The 23351-nt window shown below is 40.1% G+C and overlaps 1 protein-coding gene across 5 annotated transcripts in view; it reads left to right on the top strand.

Moving 5' to 3' along the window:
• KCNIP1 (potassium voltage-gated channel interacting protein 1) overlaps positions 1-23351 on the top strand; it is a 716798-nt gene that overhangs the window by 679951 nt on the left and 13496 nt on the right. For all 5 annotated transcript variants that reach the window (XM_078385814.1, XM_020780486.3, XM_020780484.3 and 2 more), the window contains 2 exons: positions 9672-9796; positions 19844-19913. In XM_078385814.1, the coding sequence (XP_078241940.1) occupies positions 9672-9796; positions 19844-19913 (195 nt within the window). The remainder of the gene's footprint in view (positions 1-9671; positions 9797-19843; positions 19914-23351) is intronic.

Below are 23351 nucleotides of genomic sequence, written 5' to 3'. Positions count from 1 at the left end.
GTGCTGTCATCATTGGTAATGTGAATGTGAATGTCATATTGTGGGGGGGGGGTCATTAATTTTTGTGAAACGGTAGAGGATTTGTTTGTTTTTTTCTTATGGTGTTTGAGGGCAGTTGAACCATTTTTGAAATGGCACCTGAGAAACCATGTACATTACAGGTAAAAAGACTGACTCTAACTTGGGGCTCATAGTTGCATCTCTGTCAACTGAAGACTTGCTCCTGATGGTTTTTCAGGCTACTAGAACAGGTTTTGGGAGATGCTGTACAGCCTATCCTTGCATAAACACAATTGCATATAACCCAAACTGACCTGCAAATGACATAAACATTCATTACTTGCTTGTTAAATCTATAGAATACTCTGCCCATTTCTTGTCAAGGAAAAAAAGTCAAGGAGTAGTCTTTTGTTAACTGTACTGTAATTCAAACAACTTTATTTGCTTAACATTCCCATGTATGATGGATCAATAGTATACCACAAGTTTACAGAATTCCTCTACAAATCCAAATTTTCCCCAGTAAAAACTTTTTTGTGACAACTTTTTTTTAATTCCTGCCCACTAATACATTTTGCTGCTAAACATACTTAATAGACTTTTGGGATCACCTTGACTCCAGTGCCACCTGCAGCAGTCTTAAGGGCAATTCATGGTCAAGGATCTTTGGATGGCCTTTCCCCTCTATTCATAGAAAGGTATTTGAAGAATATGTTCTTGAGGAATGGCCAAGGGATTTTTGACATCAGCCAGCCCTGGCATCTCAAAACATATGAAACACATGCATTTATAGGGTTTGTAATTACAGGCAACAAGTGATAACTTCATCACTACTGTGCCATATTAAGTATGAGAAACATACTAGGTAAGGGGGAAAGCACTTGTCATTGATGCTTTGAAAATAATACAAGGCAGAAAGTCTTCTACCCTGTTTCTCCTAAAATAAGACCTAACCTGAAATAAGTCCTAGTAAGTGAAACCCCGCCCTCCACCATTGTGCAGCAACCAGAAGAAGGTGACATGACTGAATAAATGTAGATTGTTGTACATGGGGAAAAAATTCCCTAAAAAGAAGCTGTAATGCATGTTCTGGAGCAAAAAAATGATATAAGATCCTGTCTCATTTTCGGGGAAACACAGTAGATTTCTTTGATTATTATTATATTTGTTATTATTATGCATTTATCCTCACATATGCTACCAAATGCAGTAACAGTGACAAAATCAACAATAAGAACAACACATATTTCCTTTAAACGTAGTGCTCAAGGCAGGCTAGGAACATAAATACTGCACACTTAAATCTCTGTATTGTTTGGAAGTGGAAACTCAGCAACATGCCATATGTGAACTGCCCTAAAGATAGCTTTTTCTACAAGAACTGGATCTAGAGTTTCTCAGACTCTGGATTAGGTTGAAGGCACCTAACCTTGTCTGAGACATCATGAGAGGCAGCCTGAGAAGCAGTAGTGATTTCCAAAGGAAAGAAGGAAGTGTTCTTACTAGTCAACAGCACCCTGAACAAAACCACAGCAATGACGTGCTTCACATACTTGGTCTGTCTGTCATGCGGTTGTGAAATGTTGTGATTGTACATAGGCTGCTTGATTAGCATGTGCGATGATTACAGGGGTCAAGTGAGGTGTTTCTTCTTAATAGGTAATTCACAATTTATGATTACTATGCTCTTCCAGTTATGCAACTTTTAAAATTATATGTTATACCTGTATGTTTAAGGCACAATATTTTGCTTTATGATCAAAACATATTAGGTCAAGTGGACTCATTTTGCTTGCATGGCTTACTGTAATGACTTAAATGCTGCTGTATTGATTACTGCAAAAGAGAAGGTTTTAATAAAGGCATGGTTCTTTTTTTATCTGTAAGTGTTGTCGTGTTTAGTAAATTCCACAAGGCATTTTGTTGGTAGAAGTCAATAAGAAACTGATGTCAAAATGGGCTTGATACAAAGAGTGTTTCTATTGAAAAAGAATTAATCATAAGCACCGTGTGGTTATCTATGTAAGCCCATGGATCCAGAGAGATTTGTTCTTATGTCTTGCATAATGTTTCTAGGCTTTAAAATATTTATCTGTTTTATTCTGCTGTTGAATATCTCTTCTCTGTTAATTAATAAAGCAGAAATAGACCGAAATTCTGTTGCTTGGCTAGTATAAGGAAATTTGTAACTTTCAAGCCATCCCTGGACTGGAAATCAAAATTCTCCACCATGATTCTTGGGGGGAGTGTGTGTGCGTGCATGCATGCCAAGCCCAGCATGTACATGAATTGCAGTGAAGAATCTTTATTTGTCAGCTAGAAACAAAAATGGGAAGTTACATGTTTTTTTCTGCTAAGCAACAGGATTTCTGCCAATGTGAAACAGTAGCCATTAAGAAATCTTGCCTAACATGCCACAACGTCACATTTAAAATCAAAAGCAGGAGAAACAGATTAAAAAGCTCTCAGTCATCAATCATTTAAAACTAGTGCGCTCTCTCTCTCTCTCTCTCTCTCTCACACACACACACACACACACACACCACACCCACACACACACACACACACACACACACACACACACACACACACACACACACACACCATAGAAAGTTTTGACCATTCTCATTCAAAAGAACTTCAAAGAAGAATTTTGGGGAATGGATGGAACAAGCTTGTTTTTCTGTATCTTCAAATAGGCTGCATCAGAGGATTTTCCATGCCCACTGTGAGGGATGCTTCAGCTGCATTGGCAGGGAGCCCTTTTTAGCCCTACAGTTCTGATTAACAAGGGTGAAAATCTTCAGGAGTCTGATGCTGGCCTTACTCACGAGATGGCTGAGCAGACGGTTCATGTCTTGTCCTTCATTATTCAATCATCTTTATGGCAACTGGCACTCCTCGTCCCTGCCCCCCAACTTTTAACACTTCAGTGAAAACCCAGAGAAGATGCCCCATAATCCTATGTGAGGACAGGAAGCTTCAGCAGGCAGTGAAGATGCAGAGTGATGGAGAGAACCAGTAACAACAGGCTGAAGATCAGTTTGGATATCAGCTGCCTCCATCAGCCATTGAGGACAGCCATTCAAATTGGTTTTGTTTATTTATTTGATTTATATACTGGCCCATTCAGTACACACACTACTCTGGGCAGTTTATAAGTTAAAACTCAAAATGTTGCAGACCCACATAGCAATACATATAAAAATGATATGGTAATTTAAAGAAAATCATGACAGGGAGACAATGAAAGCATGTCAAGATGGGGGCTATATAAGGCTCCCCTTCCTTACGCATGCTAGAAGATTCTGGAACATCACAAAGAAGTAATCGAACCAAGACAAAGAAGTGATATGAATCACCTTTATTTACAGACACATGTGAAGCACCATTTTCAGGTGGCATATGAGGGTTTAGCAATGTTCTGGAATGGTCATGTGGTTCAGAGCTTCACCAGAAAGAAGATCCTCAGTATGGATTGCAAACCCTCCATGAGAAATAGTTTAGAGAAAGCTCAGTACAAGATCTTTGATAATCTTCATGGGGGAATCTGCCAAGAAGTAAGGAAGACTCTACACATGCCAAATTCCTTCCCCTAGAACCCAGCATCAGATACATCCAGTGTGATATGTTAGAGGAGAACATAATGGGAGGTACAGAATCCTTATATAACCACGAGAGGCCACCAACAATACTTACCCAGTGAGTCACCAATTTTACTCTGCTTGTAAAAGAAGGATGGCTCCAGAAGATACTGCATTTCAATTTTTTAAAACTGTAAGAAACCAGATAAAGTTATATAGAGTCAATTAAGACTTGACTGGGATGAAAAAAGGATTAAAGGAACGAGACATGCACTGAGCTAGTATGAATTAGACCCACTGAAGGGAACAAGAAAAACTTTGACAACGGTCTCAGGAGAGAAGCTAAGCCTGCACTAAATGAGACACACTTGCATTTCAGAAATATCTGAACTACATCTTTTTAAAAAATGTGAGCGCAGTTATGAAGAGACAAAAGCTTTGATGATTTAGCTGCTAATATGGAGATGGTGTGGACATGCTACAAAAATGAATAAATCAATTAATGCAGTTGATGTACAGGACTGCAAAATTAGTTACCTAATGGATTTTCTGAAATCCCTATAATTAAATATCACTGCTATGGCTGCGCCTTGTAAATAAAGAAGGCATTCTCAAACTGAATGTAGATGCGGGATAGAAGCTAACAGGTACTGTAGTAATATCTTCCACAAAATCACCTATCCATAAAATAATCCACACGTCCATGTACCAGCAAGCAACTTGTATGTTATCATTTGTTAGCTACCTTGACTCCCTCTATAGGGAGAAAAGCAAGGTAGAAAGTTAGTAAGTAAATAAAATGTAAGCATATAGGTAAGTAAATAAATGCAACTACGTACATGTGTCTGTATCCTTCATTGCCAGCCAAAGACAGGAGATGTAATAGGCTAGATGTAACAGGGTAGCTTTAGTTCCTCTCTGAGCTACTACCCCAGGAAAATGACCCCAAAATGCATACTCCCTGCAAAGAAACAACTACAGAAAAAAAGATATGGGTTTTTTTAAAAATGAAAGCTTATATTATACCAATTCCATTCATTTCTTGGTTCCGGTAAAGCAAGGGGGTCATGAAGAGGAGGACATCCAAGCTGGCTTAGGACAGGAAGACTGAAGAGAAGAGAAGATAAAGAGAAGATAAAGATGGTGTAATGCCAGCTGGAAAGAGGAAAGGAAAACTTGATGCTAGTTTCCTCACCTTCCAATTTAGCAACCACACATTTCTGCTCCTCCATTACAACTCCTGCAAACCAATCCCCTTTCTTTTACCAATTAGTGGGTGAACAAAAGCAGATAGTTTTGACCATTCAGAATGACCTTACACAGAGTTGGTGTTCTCATGTGGTCAAAGTTCAGTCTGTCGTGATGAACATACATTTGCAGGCCATGTCGTAGAAAATCCTAGTGTAGGGCTGTGACTGAGAATTCTACATATTCCACTTAATGATAAATCCCAGGATATACTTCTACAGTAAGGGAAACATCTCATGAGTTACATGGCTTTGTGACATTCATATCCTAGATCAATGGTCCTTGATTGGCTAGGATCGTGCAGGCAACAAGATAAAGGACTAACAAAATAGCGCAGAAACAGCAGTCATGTCGGGTGGTGAACAATTGTGAATAGCTACCAACAAGGTAAGCTTGTTGATAAGGGGTCGAAGGAGCATTACTCTACTTCAAAAAGCCTCTTTTGTGTCAAAAAGTTAAACTGTATAGTTTGAGTAGTCCCATTTGTCCAAAACATTCCCAACATTTAGTGGGCATTTTTGCTGGATCTGTATAATGTCACTAGGAAGCATGTGTGACCAAAAAATAATAATAAATAAATAAATAAAATCCCATTAATGTTTCCCTAGGCATTCCATTAAGAGTTTAAAGTTTCACCAGAATCCTGGCTACATAAAACACTCATTTCCAGGATTCCTGAGAATTAACAAAAAGGTTAAAATATTGATTTCCTCTCTTTCCTTGATGCATATTTCAGTAGTTCACTAAATGCTGTGACAAGGTTACAATTACCTGTTAGGATGTCAAATCCTTTTTGATAAGGTCTTTTGTCTTCTTTTTCCCCCTGCTTATTTCAATAACAATAACAATGATGTGATACTAAAAGTCCTTTCACACTTTCACATCTAATGAAGCCAGATCTGAATATATGTGGGTTGATTTACTCTTGATAAGAGAAATCAATTAATGTAATGGCAGCAATTAATTTTTCAAAGAAAAAGTATAGCTATCATACGGCATCCAGTAAGAGGATTGAATTGTTGACATTGCATCATGACATCAGCTCCGAGGTAATTTAATGAGCTGAGATGCAGTATAACATTGTTGGAATAGTTGGTGGTGGGCACAGCAGGGGTGGGTTATTCTGGCATCTACAAAGCCAGCTGGAGTTTCCAGTGCCCCTTCAAAGCTGTACCCAAAGAACAATGAGAGTAGATAACTGCTTGATACAGAGGTACCAAATGCCTCCTTGTGCAAGCCTGGAAAATTGGGCAACTGCTCTTACAACCCTGAGTTGTACAAGTACCCTTGTCAATACCCTTGACAAGTATCCTTGTCAATAGTAGGCACCTTTATATTGCCCTATACATAGAACCATTATAAAGCACCGAATCTGCAGCTAAACACAAAAGTGGGTGACATTGACTTGACATATCCAATCCTGGAGTCACATTTATATGCTGCAGTCAAAGTCTAATTTTAATGAAATCAAAAGGGAGAACCAAGCTATCAAACCTTTTTGCTTATTTGATTGGTTTTGCTTTTTAAGCTGTTGGAAGAGAAAGGTGTTTACATTTTCCAGCTGGCAAGCCTTAAGGTAATTACCATAAGGTAATTGCCAGAAGGTAATTGTAAGGCAAATAATAGAAAGCTATTATGGCAAGGATCCATCCAATACTGGAGAAATTCATAATGGAAAAACAAAAATTTGTAGGCAAATACCACCCTAAAGAATCCATCTACAAAAGTCTCCAAATTTAAGGATGACATTCTGTATTCACTATCTAGTAGACGAAGAACCATAGGCTGAACGAGAAGCCAACTTCTTATGGTAGAAGGTCAGATATACCAGTACCATGACACACACAATGCTGCAAAAACTGAAACAGGGTGGGATTTGAAGAGGGAGGTAGGTGTATCATCACCTACAACTCTTCAATCCATGGCCACACCTGCTATAATAAATTTCACTCCTGTCTACTTCAATAGTTATATGTGTGACATCTTTACAAAAGAGAATAGGATACAATTTTGTAGTATGTCATTGACAACATATAACCCTCCCTGTGCAGAGAGAATAGACTCCAGGGTGTATGTCAAGGGGCTGTACCTCCCTGGCCTAATAGCATGCACACACACAGAGACTACACATTAATAGGGATCATGTGAAAAACAAACTGACTATACAAACCCATGAGAACATGAGCATACGCATCTCAGTCTAGGATTCTAATGGATGCTCACCATGGGATTCCTGGCTCAAAGATCCAACATCAACATTCACTCCATGTCAGCAACTGGAGGAGTCAAGAAAGAGCACTGCATCTAGGTAAGCAAGTAGAGGGAAATATTTGCTACAATGTAGAATTGCTGTTACTTCTGCTAATTCACACAACAACATTGGCCATCTGTGAATATTGCATTGCTGGATTTAGGTTCTGGTCTCACGGTTTCCTACCCCGCCCCAAACGGTGGGGGGAACTGTATCTCCTGAAGAAAGGAAGGCATCCACTGTCACATGTGGCTAATATATTTTCTTAATATTCTTGGATATTTGCTAAATATTAGAATATTAACTAAATTTATTCAGGTTGTCTTGACACGAGAGTCCTCAACAAGCATGTTTAGGCCCTGTGAGATTCCTCACATCAAGCCAAGAGTGAGACAAAAGTTTATTCACCCTGTAGAGTTTTAATTTACCAAGAGGGACCCAAGTGAAATTTCCCTTTGAAAAGGACAGCATAAAAAGACAGTGGCTGAGGGTTAGAAAAAGATACAAACAACCTTCAACTTTTTAAGCTAATTGTAATCATTCCAATTTTCAGCGATTTGCAGAATTCATACAGTTATGTGAATTCCATGATTTTTGCACATGAAATAGGCACATTTGTGCAAAACACCAACAATTTTGCACAAACCATCATTTTTTCTAATGTGAATTCTATTCAGAGGGCCAGGATATTCACCATCCTCACTAGCAAGGAGTGGAAAGTTGTGGTCTCCTGCTCTTGTATGCAAGGATGAGACAAGCAAGGCCACTCATTTTACTCTGCCTGTTGCCACTGCTGACCAGACACCTATGAGCACTTCTTAACAGGAGGTGCCCAAGCTGGAAGAAGCAGAACAATAGCCACTGCACACTGTATGTTTCCTTCACTACTTAATTCTTTTCATCCTGCCCCTTATTCCATGGAGAAACTCTGAAGCTTACTCAGAGTACTCAGGTGACAGCATTCTTCTTACACACTATTCTATAAAACTCCTATTTTGTGTCCATGTCCAGGAATTGCATTTTCTAACTGCTAATCCTTGCTCACTATTTACCTCTTTCTTTGTCTCTCCTTTCTCTTCAGAGGCTCTAGAGGGACACCATCTGAAGCACATACCTTTTCCTGCAGACCAAAAGTGATGCTCAACTAATGAACAGCAGACTAACCAGGATGCGCCCCCCCCCCCCGGCCAGCTGTTCCTCCATGGAGTTGTTAACCTGCCTTATCTTGCACCTCAGCAAACTTCAGGAGAGGGGATTTATTTATCAAACAGGTGGATGCATTCTGCACATGGAGCTATTACAAGAGACTCAGTACCTGCTGCCTTGCTGTCTCTCAGCCAAGCCACTGTCCAAAACACATGAAGTCTGCTGGCGTGACCTATGGCAACCTAATATGTTGGGTCTTCCCCGTTAGGATCTCCTTCATCTCAGATGCTATTTAATAAAGTCTGCAACCTGACTACATGTGTTCTTGTTTTTGCTCCCTGTGACTGTTAGATTTGGATCTTATTACAACATCCTTGTATATTCTAGTTTAAGTTGTAATTCACGTGGGAAGACAGGGAGGTTGATGGGCTCCAGCTCTTGGCTGTTGGTGGGCTTATGGGAGTGGCAGATCTGTCAGGATGGGCACGGTTGCCACTGCTGTAGAAGGCAATCTGTTCACAAAATAGCAAGAGATGCTTTGCTACAGGTCACTGAGTCATCAAAGAATACACAAGGTACAGAATCATCATTCAGAATTACTTACAGACAAACATTGAAGATGACACCTTGAAACATGCCTTCCTGCTCATTATCATAAGAGTCTTACACAGCAAACCTAGATAAAAATTGTCAGACTTCCAATATAACATAAATTATAGTAAAATATAAACTTCGGGGTACAATGAGATACTTCATGTTGCCTTGAGCCTTTCACTTTGAGGGAAATACATTCACTTGCCTGTTATTATGTCTTCACTTATTTAAAACATTGCCTGTCCGATAACTTTATTGGCTGTAATGTCTTCAGCTTTTCAAACTCTTCTCTTGCCCAGCAAAAGAAAAGCATTTTTTTCATTCCTGCTCAATGTGGACATTATATACCCTGATACTAAATGTATTACTCAAGACAAGTTCTTTTCAGTGGTACTTATTTCCTTGTGGGTATGGTTAGGGAACATAGCTTTTGTCTACTACTTTTAAGCATGCCTACTCCTTGTTATACCTGCACTCTGTGATACCTATATTATTTCAAAATATTACCATATGTTTGTGAGTATTTTCAGTTCAGTGCATATGAATTTAGGAAAGCTTATTTTTTATATGAGCAGTTTATTAAGGTGTCTGGAAATATCTTAAGGTGTATACCTTTTGAATGCAGCATTAACAGAGTATTAATGCTAGCAAGAAATGAGAGATACACCTTCTGTTTCTTGTTTTTCGATGTTATGTGTAATGCAAAAAGATGGCTATACGGACCTCTGTTTTATTCTTTGCACTTAAGATGACTTCCAGAGTTTATCAGTATTGAATATACGTAACTCTTTCCATCCCCTTTACAAGCAAAGAATGGAGACCCAAATAGAAACTTTTCTTTGTTTTAGATAAAATTGAAGATGAATTGGAAATGACCACAGTATGCCATCGGCCTGAAGGACTGGAACAACTTGAGGCACAAACCAATTTCACCAAGAAGGAACTTCAAGTGCTTTACAGAGGATTCAAAAATGTAAGCATATATAAGTGCAGATGATTATACTGGAGTCATCATCCTTTTCGCAGGACTGTTTTGTAGCATGAATAATGAATGTGCAGGAACATGCTTTAGAACAGAGGGAATATTTTTTGTAGTTCTTGTTCCCACACCACAGAGATAACAAGGCTTGTCTTAAAACACAGAAGTGTTTTTCTTGACAGTATCATATTGTGTTCAACAGTACAACAGAATGAGGAATACGCAGCTAACAAATTACTCAGCAAAAGTGCCCCGTTGTTCTAGTTTCCTCATGTTCGAAGTGGATGGCTCAGAACTATTTGTAGTGTGATACTGCCAAACAGTATTTTTTTATTATTATTTTTTTCATTTCCTCATTTGATTGTGAACCATCAAAGGCTCTGTTGGGTTTGAATATTTTGGAGTTGGTATTTTGATAATGGTGCTTTTTTCCTGAATATGGATAGCAATAGGAAGGGCATATTTTATATCCAGAAGTGTGCCCAAGTTTTAAAAGTTAATTGCTAAAAAGGTTTTTCTGTACAGATGGTGGGAAGACTGAAAGCATGCTTACTTGCGGTGGTTTCAATGTATATGGCTGTGTTGAAGCTATTTGCATCAATGGTGTATATACACCACTGGTGCCAGTTGGAGCTTCCCTCTCAACATTTAAATAGCAACTTCAGGGGCTGAGCAAATTAAACCAAGACTAGTGTGTGGGACTCGGGGTGAGGGTGGTAGTAAAGAGTTTGACTATCCTCCCTGAACACTCTTGGCCCAGTTCTGGTTTCTTACAAGGACTAGTTAAGTTTTTTTCTCTATTTAGATATATTAACTGCTTTCACATGGTTAATTATGTCATTAATAATATGGCTCTGAGAAAAACTGGTTGAAACACATGGAAAAGGGACAGTTGTACACCTCTCTCATTGCATACAATGGCAGTCTATTCAAGTTGTAAGAATATAGAAAGATTTTGGAGCCCAAAGGAAGATATGTAAAGCTGTCTGTCCCCTGAAAAGGACAACCTCTTCTCTCCCACACTACAGGGAGGACCCACCACCCTCACAGCCTCAGTAAGGCAATAGAAGGACTGGTTGTTAAGAGTTTTTAAAATAGGAATTCACCTAATCAGAGGACCACCTCAGAGCAAGATGCTATGTGGCCATGCTCACAGGGGAGCCTCGCTGCCTACAAAAATGGGTCAGTGCACTTCTCGAAAGAACTGCTCAGGCCCAGAAGTTGTCCTTACTCCAAGGAAGGAATTTTGGGAGGAGTGGCCATGGAGACAGTCCTCAGAGGAAGCGACTGAACAGGTGGCACTGCTAGTTCTCCTAGCTCAGGTAACAGGCCCCAATAAATAAACTGTGTTTATCATAGCATGGCACCTTAATCTTTCACAAACCATTAGGGCATAAGGATAAAAGACCTTGCAAATTGTGAAGCAAACACACAAGCCAGAGTCATATCGAAGTCTGCATAATTTATTCTAGCTAATTCAGACTAACTGATAAATAGTCAAGGGTCATTTTTGTTGTGTCCCTTTGCACAATTGTAATGCATCCCAGTAGAGATGGGCACAAATCACTAATTCATAAATTTGTATTTGTACAAATCAGTGCCCCCAACGAATACAAATCAAAGAATTTTTAGCAATTTTTTGATTTGCTGTAAAACAGACCCCCCAGCACTTAGAGACACCTCTGACTCTCCTCTACAATCCCTCCAGGTTTGGTGACGATTGAGTTTCCCCAAGTTAGCTGCTAAAGGGCACTTTCCTGGGGAGACCTACTTTGGGAGTGTGTACATGGATGTCTGAAACCCAATCTTCACCAAACATGGAGGGATTGTAAAGGAGAATCATGGGAAGCCTCCCTGATTTGGGTATGTCTAGGTGTCTGGGGGGAACTTTCCTAAGGGGCCCTATTTTACAGTGTATAACTTGGACATCCAAAACCCAATCTTCACCAACATTGGAGGGATTGTAGAGGAGAGTCAGGGGAAGCTTTCCTGAGAATTTTGTCTCTCTAGTTCAGTGGAGGCAAACCTTTTTTGGCTCGAGTGCCAAAAATGAGGGGGTGGGAAGAAACCCGTGGCTGCTGTGCTGCCCGGAAGACCAGAACCAGAACAGTAAGTGGCAGTTTCAGGGGGAATCATGGGGACGGATAGGAAGTTAAAGGGGGAATCATGGGGACAAACAGGAAGTTAAAAGGGGGAATCATGGGGACGGACAGGAAGTTAAAGGATCCAGAACAGGAAGAGAAAGGGGGAATCCCAGCTGCAGCCACTTCAAAAGGTTTGTCGTGTGCCAGAAGAAAGGGCTTCGCGTGCCAGCTGTGTTGCTTGGGGGGGACATTTTATAGGGTTTTAAAGTAAAAAATGAATTGACAAATTGATTCATCAGAAAAAAATTGTAACTTCATTACTTGTAGTTTGTTGACCTTGACAAATCACAAATCAAACCAAATCACCATTTTTCTGATTCATGCATCCGAGCACCTTGTGAATTAGCTTCACTTAGCCTTGGTCTGTTATGTAAGTTTGCCTCAGCACAGAACTCTTAAGAATTTTTAAAGGCAGATGTCATTGCCTCATTACCCACCCAGATCCTATTTTTTCTTCTCATGTGGATGTCTTTTCTTGTGTTATGAGTTTTGTAAAGTTTTCCAGAGGCAGGATAGATCTGAATATTTCTTTATACATGGTGTATACAGCTCTTCATATTCCCAGAGGAGATATCACTCAAATTTTATCAGCCTCAGATTTGCTAGTACTGTAAATTGTTTTGTTCACAAAGGCAAACTTTCAGTCCATTGAAAGACTACAGCTACTGAAGAAATGATTACTAGACTTCTTATCTTTAAAAGGCTCACAATGTTCATATAAGAAAATATATAGCAATTGTGTTAGCACATATCATTCAAGAGAAATGAGAGTCACTTTCAAATGCTTTGATATGTGTCTCTCCTCTGTGGAATAATTGTACTCCAAGGACATGAACCTTAGATTATATATCTTGAAGAGCAGTAGTGTTGATAGGATAAAGTTGATTAATTGAAGGGAGTTACATACAGACAAGTATACGAACAAGCAAAATCCTACAGTAAAAAAACTGTCCTCTACCATCCTGCAGGATTCCTAACAAGTAAAGTGATTACATGGGAGTCTTGGGACTTTCAGAAGAGAAGTCAGAAATGTCTGAAAAATTGGCACTGTTGATAACACCATCGGCCTTACATGGTATAACTTATGCAACAGGATTTCAGCCAATGCATTTAACACTGATGATCTTTCCTTGCTTATAATCAGTCTCCTTGGAGTGATTTGGCGCAAGCTTTTCTCTTCTGTTTGTGAGCCAAGGCCATGCTGCTCTATTGCAGTTGGCAACAGCCAGTTATAATTTTTAAGCTGAGAATTTGCATGTTACCTTCTCCTCATGCCACCTCTGTAGAATTTTCTTCTATAAGCCCTCCTCTGATACAGAGTTGTGTATACATAGAGGCATTGTACTTTTGTTTTAATTTAGCTGTCTGTATCCTGCCTGTTAACCTACTTTTCCCAAACTGTCAAAGGCGTACACTGAATTATTTGGCGTTTGCAATGTGTGGTCCTTCATTATCTTCTTAGCGCTGACAGCATATCTCTAAGATGGCCTATTGTTATTGTCATCAACACTGGATATTTTTTCTTAGGTGAAGGCAATCTTATTGTAGTGCAGAAGTGGGCCCCTGTGGCCAACTGGATGTTGTTTGAAGGTGGTTTCTGTAATTCCTCACCATTGGCAGTGCTAGCTAGGATTGACTGGAGTTCTAGGTAGACACTATTTGCTAGTGCCCAGCCACCCACAGCTGGTATAGAGAGGGGGAAGTCTTTTAGACAGGATAGGGTGCACCACGGTGGGTCATGGACTCATAGGACAACATGCATCCATGTTTCAGAGTGAAACACCTCCTTTGCTTGGGGTGACAGAAGCCTATGAGGAGTATACACCAGACCAGAGTGTGAATGTCTCATGGACATTTAGATAATAATGTGCAAAGAAGCCTGAAATCTTAAGTAACTGTATTAAGGTTCAGATTCCAGCATCAGTGTTCCCTTCATTGGATCGTTCTGGCACAGGTCATACTGAACCACTTCACTCATGGATAGAAAGCATCCATATGTTTTTCTGTATTAGGTTTCCCTCAGATTAAAAACTCATGGCATGTATTGAGCTAGAATATCAGGGACAAATTAAGTTTAAGGTCTCTCCCCCCCCCCTCCGGTGGGCATGGTATTTTGCTTTGCTTTGCTTTGTTTTTGCTGTGATGGAATACCGGAACATGTCATTCCATTCTCAATCTGAAAACACATTGCTACTGAGAAGAATGTATCAATTGCTTTTCAAAGTTTGGCTTGGAGACCAGGGAATGTTATCTCAAACTGCAGGAAACATGGCTTGCAACAATCACTGAAATCGTTATGGAATTGGGATAGATTATCTTTAAATTAGAAGATTCCTTTGTAGTGATAATAATTCAACTGCATATAAGTCCATACCTTGTTGACTTGTCATGCTCCCAATGATTTCAAAGAGTTTATGATATGAACCCTGTGTTTTTGCATTTTCCCAGCTTTTAAGACTAGGTTCCTTTATCCCTGTTGAGCTGGTGGTTGAGCACTTTCCTTACCCAGTGGCCAAAATCTTACTAGATATTTAGCAACATGTAAGAGGAATTACAGAATTTGCCTTGGCTAATTCAGAAGCCACCCTGATTTTGCACATACGAGGTGGCCAGCATGCACCTTGTGCCTAGTCAATTAGGTGCAATTAGCCAGTACAACTTCTGTATTTCCTCTTACATTCACATAAGCATCCAAGATCTTTTAGTCATCCCTGTCAGGCAATATAGAAAGATTCCAAATATGATGCCAGTTCTATCTTGCCATTTATCCAGCTGTTCCAGTTACTCCCTTTAAAAAAGGAAGGGAGCAGGGAAAACACTGGAGATTTATGATTTGTTAATGATGTGTCTTAGAATGTGTATTTTGTTTTTTTTAAAAAAGGTAAAAACACTATGGAGGATGTTTCTTTGTTTTTGTGTTCTTTCATTGATTCTTGAAAGAGCCCATCTTCTGAAATAATGTGTGTTAACCCTCTTTTGTTTTATTTTTGTTAAATCCTCTGTCAAATCACTGAGGAAACTTTTCATCCAATAGTATCACAAGCACTATTGTCAGCAGCCAAATTGGGGCTGGGGGAGCAGGAATGTTTAATCTGTAAAATGGCCTGGATTGGTTGGAACCCAGTGAAAGTGCCCTTTGCTTCAGTCATTCCTTGTGGGTGTCTGAGTTCTTGGTGCCCTCCATCTTCGGTTGCCTGCCTATGTTCCTCTTGCACCTGTTGCTTCCCCCTCCCTAGATTTCTGGGGGAATTTCCACCCTTTCTTTGGATTATTTTTCCTGTTGCCATCAGAAGCCTGCCTGTGCCAGTATACCTTCCTGAGATTAAAAAAAATTATTGACCATTTCCCATCCTTTTTGGCCCTTTTCTTTTTGGATTATTTTTGCTGCCTGGCTCCCTGTTGTTGTGCTGGACTCAAAAGAGAGAAGAGAAGGCATCAAGTGATATGAGGGATAGAAATTTCCACACATTCTAGTTGTTATGGGGTGAGGAAAGGAGCTGACTATATTTTTTCCTTTCCTTTTCTTGCTTTTGGGGAGTTTGAGAGAGCGGAGTATGTGTTTCTGCATATATGTGGGTGTTTTATTTTGATTTTTTTTCCTGAGTTGCTTCCCCAGTTTGACTGATTTTTTAAAAATTGTTTTCTGGTTGATTTACTGTATATTTATTCTGTTAAAGGTGTATAATTTGGCGGTTTGGGATTGGAACCATTTTGTTTGGGTTTTGTTGTTGTTGTACATTGTACTGTTCCCTGTTTTTGAAATAGATTTATTCTCTGTTGCCTTTTGCAGTAGTTTGTATGGGGTCCTTAGGACTTTTTTGGACTATTGTCAGAAAAAAACGAATGCCTGGTAAAGAAAATGAAATGGCCTGAAAGAGCTGGTCCCTTTCATGTTAAATGAAAGGACTTTTGCACGCACAGACGGACGGACACACACAACAAAAACAAAGGAGGCACTCCTGAAAGAACCATCACCCCCCAAAGTAGAAGTTTTCACTATGCGCATTCCCAATGCTTAGTACATGAAATGGTAACAGAGCAGTAAGAGTAGCCTTATTGTCTCTGGTGTATATAATATTTTAGTAATATATATTAATTTGTTTTCATTGTTAATCAGACAGACTATTGATCCAAGTTATTAATAAACTAAGGGGCATACCTACTCAATTTAGTTAAAATACACTTTTGAGAGTCAAATCCCTTCAGTTATTCTCTGTTACTAAATAGGTCTCTTGAGCATTGTTGGCTAAATTCTGATCATTTGGGCGGAAATGAATTAGAACTAGTAGATGCATGTGGAAGAAGTCCAGCCTGTGAAAGCTAAAACTAAATGATCAATTACTACATTGCCTTTGTAGAGTATTCCACAACAATTTGCTCAACATCTCACTAGAGAACTCAGTAGAGCATCTAAAAGGGGAAAATAATACAGAAGGAACATCCAAGATTTCAGTTCTGCATTAAGCCAGTACTATCAGCATGGGCAGAAAATCTGCAGTTGCATTGGTCAATGCAATAGGCCATCAAGTGGCTTACTGTGGCAGCTACAGAAATGTTATAAAGAGAAAATGTGTCACCAGAAAAAAAAAATTCATGTAACATTGGCACATGTAAATTCACATGTAAAGATACCAGAACAATTGCTGCAGTTTAAAGAGAAATGAAATGTATTTCTTCATAATGTGGAAGAATGACCCGATGCTCCACTTGCCTCTTTATTCTGCTGGCACTGATGCTGACGGGCTGTTTTGAAGCCCGCTCTGTATTCTCCTTTCTTATGCTTGGTAGTCCTTAAGCTGGACTCAAAAAGAGCAGTTCATATAGCTGACTCTTCTAAATAGGAGGTTGTGGAACAGAACAGATGACCAACCAGACTCTTCTAAAGTCTGTTCCACTTGCAAGATGATTTGAAAGAGAAAAGGGTTATTCTTAAATCACAGAAAGTTAAAATATCAATGAAAGCTTCATAGAACAAATCCCAACTATAGTGTGATGTCCACCTATTAGGATTTCCCATAGTTCCAACCTGTCTTGTCTTCATTTTTCTTAAAATTTGCTAACTGAATATGTGTACTTTAGGTACACTGGATGATATCCTGTTAGTGTAGCTATGACTGCAGAAGGGTGATGATCTTACCCTCAGTGGAAGATTTTAGTAAGGCAATGCTTCTATCTTCCACAGTTTTTCTGACTTGCAAACAATCCTTTTCATGATGTGGAAGCCATGGGAGCTTCAAGAGAGAAGGGGGAGAAGGAAGTCTTTAATTACTGAAAACTGCTGCCATTGGATTATTTTACCAGCAGGGAAATATTTTTTTTGTTATGAAAGTCTTCCTCCTTGTTTCCAATGGTTCCCACAGTTTCTGTATGATAAAAGATATTATTTGCAAATCAAAAAAGCTACAGGAAGAATGAGGTTTTCATTACTAAAATATCTTCCCTGCTAATGATGTCATTACTCATTACCCTTCTTCAGGCATAGCTGCACCAACAGGATTTCAGCCATTTTTTCTGCTCTACCCATTCAATGGAAGGATAGATGGGTCCCTTACACAACCAAATTCTATCTCTTTTGTTTCAAAGTTTTGAAACAAAACAATGTTGTTTTGATTTCCCTTTTGACATGGGGGAAATGCACTTGTTATAAAGTTTGCCCCTGATTGTCAGCCAAAAAAGCACTGCACAATTACAGTTTTATAGTATCTGGCTACCATACTTCCTGATCTTGGTATATTTTCTTCTATCTCTTTGAAGAAAGATGGTTGGTGTTATTTTTGTTCCGTTCGTCTTTACATTTCCCCATAAAATCAATAGGACTGAGTAGTGCCTAACTTTAATGGGAAGAGGCTCACTGTTTCCTTGTTCAAAAGCTTTTCTCTTCTCCCTACTTCAGTTTTCACCATTGTTGGTTGTTGGCAGGTGGTATCGGCAAGTGAGGAATAACTTTAATTCTCATTGATTTGTTTCATTCTTTTCTGCCTAATCCTCTCCAGTGCTAAAAGCTATTTAAATATCTGAAAAATAAATTGCTGTTCTGGCTTCTGGTTGTCAGATATTTGCAGCTCTAAATGCATTATTAACTATGATTGAAAAGTTTCTTGTGCTAACATTGCAGATCATTTACCTGGAGTCTAATGACATTTGAGGATAGTTTGAAAAGACCAAAGGAAAACAGTAATTTAAAATATCCAGGATTAATGGTTAATTCTGGCATATTTCTTTTTATTACAAGATGCTGTAAGCTGGGTCACTGTCTCCACTTGTGACCCTGAATGGAGAGTCACACACCGGTCTCTCAGGTTTTCCATACAGAGATGTTCATAAACTAAGCATATGAGCATCAGAGTTTTTGTTTTAAAAAGATTTTTTTTTCACTGAGACAGAACAAATTGCTCCCCCAGGTCCCGAAATGAAGATGCAAGACAATAACTTTGGATTAAATATGGGCCACACTTTATTAAACCAAATTCTGATTATGCCAAACAACCAATTCCAAAATTAAGGGGGCCTGCGGTAGTGCGGAGAAATAACTGCATGGCATCCAATAAATCCTTATAAGTCAATGGGCGAGTCCCAGGCCCCAGGTTCCAGCTGTCTTGACAGGAGAAACCAGGCAGGCCTCTATTAAATACCCCAGACCTCAAGCCATCTATATTTGATGACTGTAAGTCCGAAAGTGGCCCAGTGCATCTTGCCGCCTCCAACCCTGTAATTGCATGATCCACAGAGCCGGAAGGTCCGATGCGCTGTTGGTTTAGCATAATTATCAAAGGGACACACCGAGACAACCAGTTTTTCCCACACTACCCGCCAGTGTGACCGAGGATAACCACCATTGAATGCCAACAACCCTTCTCCAGTGAGGGATAGGCGAAAAATCCCCCCATCCAAAAGCCAATCAGGGTGGAGGTCAAAAATTCCTATCTGGCCCCTAAAAAAGGCAACCCAAAAAAACACACTAGAAAGAGGGTGGGCGGGTGGGTACGAAAAGCGAAAGAGGCCAAATAGAGGGCTGGGGCTTCTTTATATGAAACCCCAGCCCTCACCCCTGTCACGTGGCCCGCTGGCTTGCTTCTTCCGGGACCAGGCGAGCAAAAGCCGCTGCGCAGTTCAAGGGCGTCACAACGCCCCTCCTGCAAGCGAGACCGTCTATTTAACATAGAATTAATGGCTGAAATCCCAGTAGTAAGTTGCAACTAAATAGTCCTTTTAGTCAGTGTGGATTTGGTGAGTCAACACCTATGTAATTTTCATTAGTTCAATAGACCTACTCTCGTTGCAACTTGCTGCTGGATTTCTGCCCTTATATTCCCACCCCCAATAGCCAGAAGCTGCTTCTGGAAACTCACAGGCAGGACATAAAAATAATATATGATCTTCTGTTGGCTGAGCTCAGAAACTGGTTAACGGAAGCATGTTCCGCCTTTACATGGAGGTTTTATTTACACGTAACTGGGAGGCCAGAAAATGTGTTTTGAAACTACTGGATGCTGCAGAATATTCCTTGCCTCTCACATTAGAGAAATAATGATAGCTGTACCACTTCACTTGGTGAGAGTCAAATGAAATTAACAGCCTTAGGATATCCACCCTCCCAATTGTCTGTGGAGGTCAGGGTTGATTTGACAAAACTGATTTTTTGCAGGTTCTTGAACAGGCTTGAGTTGTGAATTGAACCATGCATCAAACTTATTCTACATGAATTTCACTACACTGTGAGTGCAAAAATGTTCTTGTAAATTGGGGTGGAGTGGAGACTGACAGAAATCAAGATAAGAGATTTCCTTTGATTCTAGGCTATACAAGGTGCACTCAGGAAACAGGTGTCACAATATGAAAGGAAAGGCAATACCACAAATTAAAACTTAACTATTTTTGCTCCTTGTTTTTCCAACAGGAATGTCCTAGTGGAGCTGTTAACGAAGAGACATTCAAACACATCTATGCACAGTTTTTCCCACATGGGGGTGAGTGAGAAATGTTTTATCTCAGAAGTATATCTGTTTCACAAGCCGGCTGTGAGGCAGAATGATAAACAAGAGTACAGAGTTGCTGAAAGAGTGAATGCAAACTGTCACTGTTCTGCCATGTCCCTCAACAATCTTTGACTGTGAAGTGTTTCACATATGCTTAAAGGAGCTGTTCACACTCTACAGAGTAGTTGCAAGTCAATCCTTGAAAGCATCTCTAAGATTGTATTCTCGAAGGCTTTATGGCCAGGATCTAATGGTTGTTGTAGGTTTTTCGGGCTGTTTGGCCGTGTTCTGAAGGTTGTTCTTCCTAACATTTCACCAGTCTCTGTGGCCGGCATCTTCAGAGGACAGGAGTTAGAAATCTGTCTGTGTTCTGGTGTAGTGTGTGGGATAGCTGAGTATTTGTAGCGGTCTAAAACTCAACAAAGCCTGGCTCCCAGCACAGAAGAGTACAGCCTACAAAAAGGTCAACAAACTCTACCCTGCCACAAGGACTCGTGATCACTGCACACAAAAGACTAGCTAACAACACCCATCAATCACAGTGACAGATCATTTCCCCCCCTTATCACAAGAATACACCCATAACAAAAAGCACCCTGATCATCATAATCAACCAATCTCCTGAAAAGGACAAAAAGCTGATCCCACAGCTACAAATACTCAACTGTCGCACACACTACACCAGAACACAGACAGAGTTCTAACTCCTGTCCTCTGAAGATATCAGCCACAGAGACTGGTGAAAGATTAGGAAGAAAAACCACCAGAACATGGCCAAACAGCCTGAAAAACCTACAACAACCATCTCCAAGATTCATTAAACAGGATGATATTAAACAGGATAATATACTTCAACCCATGATTATAGTTTATATGCTTTATCAACTAGGCTGTATTTGTTGTTGGTCTTTGTTGTCAATATCTATTTTGCGCTATTAGCAAGCTTTGGGAACATAACTGTGCATGTGCTTAGCTAAACGGCACATTGTTGAGACATTTCACTCCCCCTCTCTCCCATCAGAATCAAAGTGCAGTAGAGGCATTGGGAAAATATGCTTAATTGTCTTAAGAAGCTTGGTTGTTTTTTGTCATCTATATAATTTCATTTAGAGAGGCATCATTGCCCTCTGTAAATGGTTTTTGTATGCCCATCACCTCTTCATGGATTGCTGCCTTGTCGCGGCGAAGGGGCTTGAGCAACTCAGAGAAGCTATGGGCTATGCCGTGCAGGGCCACCCAAGGTGGACAGGTCATAGTGGAGAGTTCCGACTAAACGCAATCCACCTGGAGTAGGAACCGGCAATTCCACTCCAGTATCTTTGCCAAGAATGCCCCATGATCAGAAACAAAAGGCTAAAAGATATGACGCTGGAAGATGGGCCCCTCAGGTTGGAAGGCATCCAACATACTACTGAGGAAGAGCGGAGGACAAGTACAAGTAGCTCCAGAGCGAATGAAGTGGTTGGGCCAAAGCCGAAAGGACGCTCAGCTGTGGACGTGCCTGGAAGTGAAAGGAAAGTCTGATGTTGCAAAGAAAAATATTGCATAGGAACCTGGAATGTAAGATCTATGAACCTTGGGAAGCTGGAGGTGGTCAAACAGGAGATGGCAAGAATAAACATTGACATCCTGGGCATCAGTGAACTAAAATGGGCAGGAATGGGTGAATTCAACTCAGATGATTATCATGTCTACTATTGTGGGCAAGAATCCCATAGAAGGAATGGAGTAGCCCTCATAGTCAAGAAAAAAGTGGGTAAAGCTGTAATGGGGTACAATCTCAAAAATGATAGAATGATGTCAATACGAATCCAAGGAGACCTTTCAACATCACAATAATCCAAGTTTATGCACCAACCTCCATTGCTGAGGAGACTGAAATTGAACAATTTTTTGAAGATTTACAACACCTTCTAGAACTGACACCAAAGAAAGATGTTCTTCTCATTCTAGGGGACTGGAATGCCAAAGTAGGGAGTCAAGAGATAAAAGGAACAACAGGGAAGTTTGGCCTTGGAGTTCAAAATGAAGCAGGGCAAAAGCTAATAGAGTTTTGCCAAGAGAACAAGCTGGTCATCACAAACACTCTTTTCCAACAACACAAGAGGCGACTCTACACATGGAAATCACCAGATGGGCAATATCGAAATCAGATTGATTATATTCTCTGCAGCCAAAGATGGAGAAGCTCTATACAGTCAGCAAAAACAAGAGCTGGAGCTGATTGTGGCTCTGATCATCAGCTTCTCATAGCAAAATTCAAGCTTAAACTGAAGAGAGTAGGAAAAACCACTGGGCTACTCAGGTATAATCTAAATCAAATCCCTCATGAATACACATTGGAAGTGAAAGACAGATTTAAGGAACTCGATTTGGTGGACAGAGTGCCTGAAGAACTTTGGATAGAGGCTCGTAACATTGTCCAGGAGGCAGCAACAAAAACCATCCCAAAGAAAAGGAAATGCAAGAAAGCAAAGTGGCTGTCCAAGGAAGCCTTAGAAATAGCAGAGAGGAGAAGGGAAACAAAATGCAGGGGAGATAGGGAAAGTTACAGAAAATTGAATGCAGACTTCCAAAGAATAGCAAGGAGAGACGAGAGCCTTCTTAAATGAACAATGCAAAGAAATAGAGGAAAATAACAGAAAAGGAAAAACCAGAGATCTGTTCAGGAAAATTGGAGATATCAGAGGAACCTTTGGTGCAAGGATGGACATGATAAAGGACAAAAATGGAAGGGACCTCACAGAAGCAGAAGACATCAAGAAGAGGTGGCAAGAATACACAGAGGAATTATATCAGAAAGATTTGGATATCCCGGACAACCCAGGCAATGTAGTTGCTGACCTAGAGCCAGACATCCTGGAGAGTGAAGTCAAGTGGGCCTTAGAAAGCCTGGCTAACAACAAGGCCAGTGGAGGTGATGGCATTCCAGCTGAACTATTTAAAATCTTAAAAGATGATGCTGTTAAGGTGCTACATTCAATATGCCAGCAAGTTTGGAATACTCAACAGTGGCCAGAGGACTGGAAAAGATCAGTCTACATCCCAATACCAAAGAAGGGAAGTGCCAAAGAATGCTCCAACTACCGCACAATTGCACTCATTTCACACGCTAGCAAAGTTATGCTCAAAATACTACAAAGTAGGCTTCAGCAATATGTGGACCGAGAACTCCCAGATGTACAAGCGGGATTCCGAAGGGGCAGAGGAACTAGAGACCAAATTGCTAACATGCGCTGGATTATGGAGGAAGCCAGAGAGTTCCAGAAAAACATCTACTTCTGCTTCATTGATTATGCAAAAGCCTTTGACTGTGTGGACCACAGGAAACTATGGCAAGTCCTTAAAGAAATGGGAGTGCCTGACCACCTTATCCATCTCCTGAGAAACCTATATGTGGGACAGGAAGCAACAGTTAGAACTGGATAT

This window comes from Pogona vitticeps, chromosome 2 (genome assembly GCF_051106095.1).
Source record: "Pogona vitticeps strain Pit_001003342236 chromosome 2, PviZW2.1, whole genome shotgun sequence".
NCBI lineage: Eukaryota > Metazoa > Chordata > Lepidosauria > Squamata > Agamidae > Pogona > Pogona vitticeps.
The sequence above is the reverse complement of the archived record's forward strand: the minus strand, read 5'-3'. Positions and strand labels throughout refer to the sequence as shown.